Source organism: Corylus avellana, chromosome 8 (assembly GCF_965113065.1).
Source record: "Corylus avellana chromosome 8, dhCorAvel1.hap1.2, whole genome shotgun sequence".
NCBI classification, from domain to species: Eukaryota; Viridiplantae; Streptophyta; class Magnoliopsida; order Fagales; family Betulaceae; genus Corylus; species Corylus avellana.
In genome coordinates, this window is record NC_142497.1 from 1327964 (window position 1) to 1335340 (window position 7377).

Sequence of the window (7377 nt, forward strand, 5' to 3'; positions counted from 1 at the left end):
TTGAAAAGAAAAAAGATCATCCGGCTCATCCCATTGAAGTTTCTAGCAATATTCCTTGTTCTTATATACCCACATTTGCCATATGATCATCTACCTTCTTGAAATACACATTTCAACTTCAAATGGAAATGCTATAGGGAACTCCCTTTCCTGTCACTCCAGGCTTCGAAAATGGCTTCAAAAGCTCATACGGCACAACCCCAGCTCCGCTTCTGTTCTTCAAATCCCTGTTTGCATTCCTCTCATCAATAGTACCTTCAAGCTCAAGTAACCTCCCGTTAAACCGTTCAAAGGCCCCCTTAATGATCGGATTTTCAGCCCATGCAGGCTCTATTACATCCCCCAGATACTCCTCGTCCGGAGAATGATTTGATAGGATGTCCAAAACAGCCATCACTCTTGTCGCTTGAATTTGTGAAGGGAAGCATTGTAAGAGTGCACCTTCAGGCTTTATCAAGAAGTTTTTCCAAAATTCTTCAGAAGGGTCTTCAGTGGGCATGTTGGTTCTAGCAATGGTAGGCCGGTTAGGGAAATAACCAGCGTAAGTGTATTGTCCAAAGTTCACGGCTGCATGGTGTCCAGATGTCACCCATACAATTGTTGAGACGATTTCGATGAGGTCTTTTGGGGTCTTGAGAACCGGCCACCAAGGTTCGTCTTTTTTGTCGGCGTGGCCTACTGTTCGGATTTCTGTCCACCATTGTTGTAGCTCTTGATCAGACTCTATGAGGCTCGGGTTGGGGTAATAGTGGTTGACATAGTCACTCACCCACTCTTTGATATTGTCCCAAAGGAGGAGGCCGTCATTGGCAAATGGGTAATCCTCAATTGTGAGCTTTAGGCCATGTGGAGCAGTTGGATCTTCAACTGCCATTCCCCTGGCAAGTAGCAAAATCAACAAGTTAATGAACATATATGGGTGTTAATTTCAAGACAATATCTTGAGTTCGAACGTTGTCTTTGTCAATTCACTCAATTTCAGTTAAATATGCAACGTGTTAAACACCAAAATAATTCATAAAGTTGTGGAAATATATATAAGGAGAATAGCAGAATAAAGAAAACAGAGACAAATAATTTTCGAATCCATTAGGATAGATACCTACATACATGGCTATATTGTGGTCTTATTACTTAATATGATTGTGTACAGGAGACAACGTTCGAATCTAATCTAATCCTAATCAAATCCCTCATTTAGGGTAATTCAATCATCATTATTTCTCATATATTCTAACATGTACCACTTATTAAACAGAAGTTAAACCCATAAGTGAAGTAAAATGCTAAAATGTTAATTAAATGATTAAATTTAATCAATTTTTAGGATAAGCGGTGATTTAACAACTTGCTCAAACAAAATTTAGTTACGAAATCACCTATTAATTAAGTCAGCTGGTAATGCCTCCAGGTTGAATTGCCACTGCTGGTCATAAGCAGCGGAGCTCAACTCGATGGAGTACTTGCCAGGTGCAAATGAGGTCTCAATGATCCCTCCTGCATTAATAAGTGCTTCTCGAGCAAGAGCATTAATCTCCATAGTGTACCGAAAATGAGGGTGCAGTAGTCTATAGATAGGGTGCACCACACTGAGTTGCCTATTTGTCGCAATTATATAAGGTTCTGTAGCACAATGAGTTCTTAGCCTGCAAAACAGATGGAAATTAAACTTCCATGTTAATAGCTATGTATATATGGATTAACACTAGTAGGAGTGCATTAGAGCATGTGTAAGTACCAATGGCTAACAAGTTGGTGATAACCAGAGTCATGGGCAAGAACATGAGCTTTTGCAATCCTCCATAGCCAGATACCTGTAGCATCCCAACTAGGCATGTGAACCTCTTTCCACTGAGGCTTCCCATCTATTGGTGGCCGAGTCAACTCAATGGCTAGTGGCCTTAAGGTGCCACCTGGGGTTAGGAAGAACACTGTCCTTGATCCGTACAAAGTTGTCCCTTTAATCTCTCTTACTTTGCTCACATATGGTAACAAAAGGTCATGGTAATCTAGAATGAATAACTTCTTTTGATGTATGGCCTACAAATTAATGACACAAACTTTATGTGTGAAAGAGAAAGGACCATTTATATGTAAGTTGTATGATATTGTGTTACATACCTCCTTGACAGTCATTAAACCTCCGATTTCTTTTTGAATCATTTCTGTAGTGATTGCTGATTCTGGCGGACCATAGATCTTTGGGTCGAGTTTACTCTTCAATGGCCATTCCTGCAGAATTTTCATGCAGATTTTTGAAATTGAGAAAGTGCATATAGTACTTTTATGTAAAAAGTTAATCCATATATATATATACACTTTGATGGGTTTAGACACATATATATACGCTCTCATTTGTGATGTGACTTGTTTCAAGAAGAATTTTGGTTCGTCTCTTGTGCTCATTGCTTTCATAATTATTATCCAAAAATCATACCGTGATCAACTGTATGCTGTAGGGGTTGAGGCCAGCAAGAGTCTGCCTACCAAATTCAGCATCCCTAAACCAAAAGAATTTGTCTCCTGCATAAATGTGTGCAAAAAAACTACCGTTTAGAGAGAAGATGGATGGAGGCATAAATAGATGATATATTTAAGGGTAAAGTTATCTCACTATCCATTGTTTCTGGTGTCTCAAACCGCAACACATTTTCTTGTGTATCACTGATAGCCTTGAGCAGCCTGGGCAGCAGGTTGCGGAGGAACTGCGTGTTTTGGTTTTTAAGGGGAGGCAAGTTAACACCCTCGTTATAAAGCGAATCTATCGCCGTGAAGTACGGGAATCCGAGGTCTGTGTCGATGATCGCCGTCTCTAACGACGGTACCACCGCATGGAGCACCGAGTATACTGCCTTGGCTGAGAACGTTAGCTGTTTTACTTCCGAGAAGCACTCATCCCGAGGAACATACACGCTGCTGCTTCTTTTCTCCGACAATGGATCTGCATGCAAAATTGCAAATCAATTGTTTATACTAACTTCCTTATTCATTTTCATCAAAATGCATCAACGCTAAAATTACAAATTAACGCAATTGTTCATTATTTTATTTGTTTTATCTTATTTTATATATTTTTATTTGTTCCTGAACCTTAGGATATTGAAAATCTCATGCAAAACTGGTAAAATATTGATTAAAAATTAAAAAATTAAAAAAATTAAAAAAAAACTTTACGTTGATGTGAGAGTTTATAATTAATAAAACAAAAAGAGAAGACGACAATGTGAAAAAAAAGGACAAAACAAATTCCCACATAGCGCGTCCATAAATTGGTGAGTTGCGAAAGTTTGATATACGAGGAGATAAAAGTAGTGAGTCAGTCTTAAGATGCACGCGCGGGCCCAGTGACAGTAACCAAGCTAGTACGGCTTCGTTGTCAGACGTCACCATCAGATCAGATAACGCATATAATGCTTTATCTTAGAACCACACAATTGCTTATCACGCACTCGCAACCATTCAATAAATATCAGAGACTATATAAAATTAATTACTATCTTATCCCATAATTAATGAAATAGCAATCAATTATGTATTCTCGATCTACTCAATACAATAAGAATTTTTTTTTTTTTTTTAATTTACAATAAATTGAGCATATCAATTAAACCAAGATAAAACTTCTAACCTCAGCCTGAAATTTGTTTTTAAAGATATACAGTTAATTAAGTATTTTAATAAAATAATAGTTTAGCATTTAAAATCACACCTGTTTTGGTGCGCGGGCGTCCTGTTCGGCAACGTCTGGGATAGGGGTGTTGTTTGCCACCGAGTACCGGTCTCTTAAGTTCTGCACTACTATCAGGATTTCCTAAATCATTGTACACATCATAATCGTAAACCCTCTCGGAGGTCTTACGTTCTCCTTGTCCATTGCCTCTCAAAATCTTAAGCTCTTCTTCTCTTAGCCTTCTCAGCCCGTTTGGTGTCTGGGATGGCAAGTATGACTGCTCCACAAGACACAACAAACAAAGACAACAATATATATTAAACTTCCACTGTTGTTAAAATTTATATAAAAGGCTTAAAATAAAATAAAATTATGGTTTGAATTATTCTGCAAGTTGGTTAAGTTAAAATGGCTGAATTCAGAGTAAAATTCAATTCGTGCGGATTCTTATTTGTTTCGAATTAAGGATTAGGGATGAGTGGTTGAGATCACATATTCCATTTTGAAAGGGACTAATTTTGAATCTTTGATACTAATCAGATAAAATATTGACAAATTGGCTGCTGGACCATAAAGAGATGTGGGCCAAAGAGAAAGTCCCCGTTTACAACTTAGCCCCCAAAACTTTTGGATTTCTGTATCAGAAACGTGTGGGAAATTTTGTTAATTTAATTACCTACATAAAAAGCTTAATTAGATCGATTTATTTAGATTACTGCAGCGTGTTATCGAGGGCAAAAGAACATTAAGTAGAAAATTGTTTGGAAATTTTTTTCTTTCTCTTACGCACAGGAAGTGACTAATACTAATTAGGCATATATGAAGATTCTCTAATACGAATATTTGAACCTATGCCATAGTATATGCTTAACCAATTTGAAAAAAAATTTAGACCATTAAACCATCACCCTTGATGGTAAGCAAGTTTGAGGCAATTGTTTGTACGTATCCATGTGGGGGCAATATGATATGTACTTACATACGCATGCATGCATGTATATAAATTAATTTATTGGTAATTAATTAAATTAAGTAAAGATCGAGGAGGCAGACCTTGTTTGAAAAGAAGACCCTCTTCTGAGGATTGTCATTCTTTGAATGAACCCATGAATTACAGTTGATATTTACGGGGCCATTAGGGAAGCCACTGAGGACAATATCCTTGAGGAACATCTCCTTGTGGTGCTCATTCTCCACTAAAATGGCCCCAACCTCCCCGAAATCTGCTGGAACTTCAAAACTTGACTCGTATTTCACTTCCTGCTCAGCTTGGCCAGTCTTGTGTACGTACCCATTAATTGTCTTCTTCTCTAATCCCGTCCCTTCAAATTACACAAATTAATATATATTAGGCACTCACTAATCCAAATCAAATATACATACATATATATTACATTTTTTTTTCTTTTTTTTTTCTTGTACTTGAAGCCCTAGCTAGCTAGCTAGGCTAGCCTGTTTATTGTTTCTTTACATCGGACAAACTGGGACCATAGTCATTTTCAACTCTCCCTTAAGATCCCAGGGGACCATATGAAGGACCAGTAAGATGCTCTCTCATTTCAGTGTCTAGATACCTTGGTTTGAAAATTCGCAAGTTGGATGGTGTGGATATGTCTGTCTTTCACTTTCTCCTACGTACGTAAATAGACATAAAATATATATTATGTGTTGGAGATGTTCTTGTACACACACGACCCAAAACAGTGAGAGAATACAAACAAAAACAAAAGAAATCTAATCTTTGTGTTAGGTGGTGGAGATGGCCTTCTATTCCTTGGATTTAGGGGTGAGTTTTTTGAGGTAATAATCCTTTCCTTTCTCAATAATTAGGTTGACATGATGACTCAAAACCATATCTTGCTAGCTATCTCAAAAACAATAATTTTTAGGGCTCTCTTGAGACTCAAAATCATATCTTGCTAGCATCTACAGAAGGGATTTTAAACTAATTTTTAAGTTAAATTTAATAATTTTGGTGCCCTTTATTTTTTAAAATTTGTTATAGTGAACTTTCATATGTAAAAGTTCACTATAATACCTTCTAAACATTTTTTATTATTTATTTCTCCTCTCTCGCTCCTCGATCTCCCTCTCCCTCTCCCTCTCCCTCTCTCCTCTATCTATAATAAAAAATAGATTAAAAAATAGATTAAAAAATAATATTTAAATAAAATAGATTATTAAATAAATAGTCTGTTAAAATTTATTGTGAAAAAATTAGTAGTTAAAAACTAAAAAAGTTGATTTTGAGTGAGTAAAATAGCCATCAACTGCTTGAGATGCTCTGAGAGTAATTAATCAAGTTCTTGCTGGCTAGTTCACTCTGTTCAAAGAAAAACATTAAAATTACAACCCTTTCAAGATTGAGAGATTAACTAAAACCTTTTCTCTTTCCTTTCTTTCTTTTTTCTTTTTTTTTTTTTTTTTTAATAAAAAAATAAAAATAAGAACATTAACAAACAACTTTAAACAAAAATTCAAAACTCCGTACCTTCATTTTTTACCTCATATCAAAACATTTTTTAACCAAAACACAACTTCTAAAAAACGGTATCAAATTAACCAACCCTATATATCGTTTAATATTTTAATGATCAAGAAATTATAAAAATATAATAGCAATATATATATATATATATATATATAGCATTCATGCATGCGGATTAATAATATGAATGAGATAAATTAAAACATACTTTAATTAAAAAGAATGGTGAATGAAGTTTGATTAGTTAAATTGTTGGGGGTATAATTTTGTTGAATCAGTAACTTACTAGGATCAAGCTCGGTGCTAACAAGCTCCAATTGGAGCGTTTGACCAAGTAAGTCTTTTATATCATCGATCCCTCTGGCTAACCCAAGGTTTGAGAGGAAGCCACCAACGGTTAGTTTCACAGTTACAATAGCTTTAACAGAAGTAGATTTCTCAGTAGAGCTTGCTACGGCTTTTATGTTGCTGGGGGTGAAGCCGACTCGAACACTTTTGTTCTTTTTTTGGAATGAGTGCCTTGAGATGGGGAGAGAAGCATTGCCATTGCCATGGATGAAGGGCTTGAGTTGCAGGAAGGGGGTTTGGGTGGAGTACTGCGACGACTGGTGGGTTAGCTGTGGTTTCAACATCTTTTTGGTTTGTGGGGAGAAGGAGATATTTGAGTTGTGGTTGGAGGTTAGAGAAGCTCCCTGCTATGGTTTTATAGGAGTTTTGGTGGGTGATTGAGCAGGTAATTAATCTATGACGAACAGGACGTTGAGAAATATGAGCATGATTTTCACACGCGCTTTTCTTTAGTCGTTTGCACGTGAAAAACAATGGAAAATTAATTAGGAGGATATTATCTGGGTTGATTCAATAGAATATTGGGATAAATAAATAGTGAAAATGAGGTTAATTATTTGGCTTTTCTTTTCTATTGTTTTTTTTTTTTTTTTTTTTTGGCCTGATGGTTTTATATAGGCCATCTGATATACATATGTGATTCAATGTTCTCAAGGTAATTAATTAACGTAAAAAGTTGTAATAAAAAACATGTCGTAATTTAAAAAATTTTCAAGTTCAAGAATAGGTAAAATGACTTGAAAATAACCTCAAAAGACAACACATCCTATTGGGCATTGGTAATAACGTATATATGTATATATATATTATTTCATATGATCTGTTATTTAATAGTCAATATAAAATGAAATATAGATAAAAAATTTAATTA

General features: G+C 35.7%; 1 protein-coding gene across 1 annotated transcript; it reads right to left on the reverse strand.

Moving 5' to 3' along the window:
- LOC132164485 (linoleate 13S-lipoxygenase 2-1, chloroplastic) lies at positions 1–6842 on the reverse strand. Its single transcript, XM_088518930.1, has 9 exons — positions 6445–6842; positions 4724–4992; positions 3710–3947; positions 2615–2941; positions 2438–2523; positions 2122–2232; positions 1739–2040; positions 1380–1646; positions 1–878 (listed from the first exon to the last, which is right to left on the reverse strand). The coding sequence occupies exons 1-9, from the start codon at positions 6788–6790 to the stop codon at positions 119–121; spliced, it is 2706 nt and encodes a 901-aa protein (XP_088375056.1). The 5' UTR covers positions 6791–6842; the 3' UTR covers positions 1–118.
- Between the last annotated feature and the right edge of the window lie 535 nt (positions 6843–7377).

Excerpts from the sequence above, each read along its gene's own strand:
- LOC132164485 (XM_088518930.1), bottom strand. The coding sequence starts at position 6,790 with ATGTTGAAACCACAGCTAACCCACCAGTCGTCGCAGTACTCCACCCAA. Across the intron at positions 3,948-4,723 it reads GGGTCTTCTTTTCAAACAAG|TCATACTTGCCATCCCAGAC; the intron begins GTCTGCCTCCTC and ends CTTGTGGAGCAG. Across the intron at positions 1,647-1,738 it reads CACCAACTTGTTAGCCATTG|GCTAAGAACTCATTGTGCTA; the intron begins GTACTTACACAT and ends TCTGTTTTGCAG.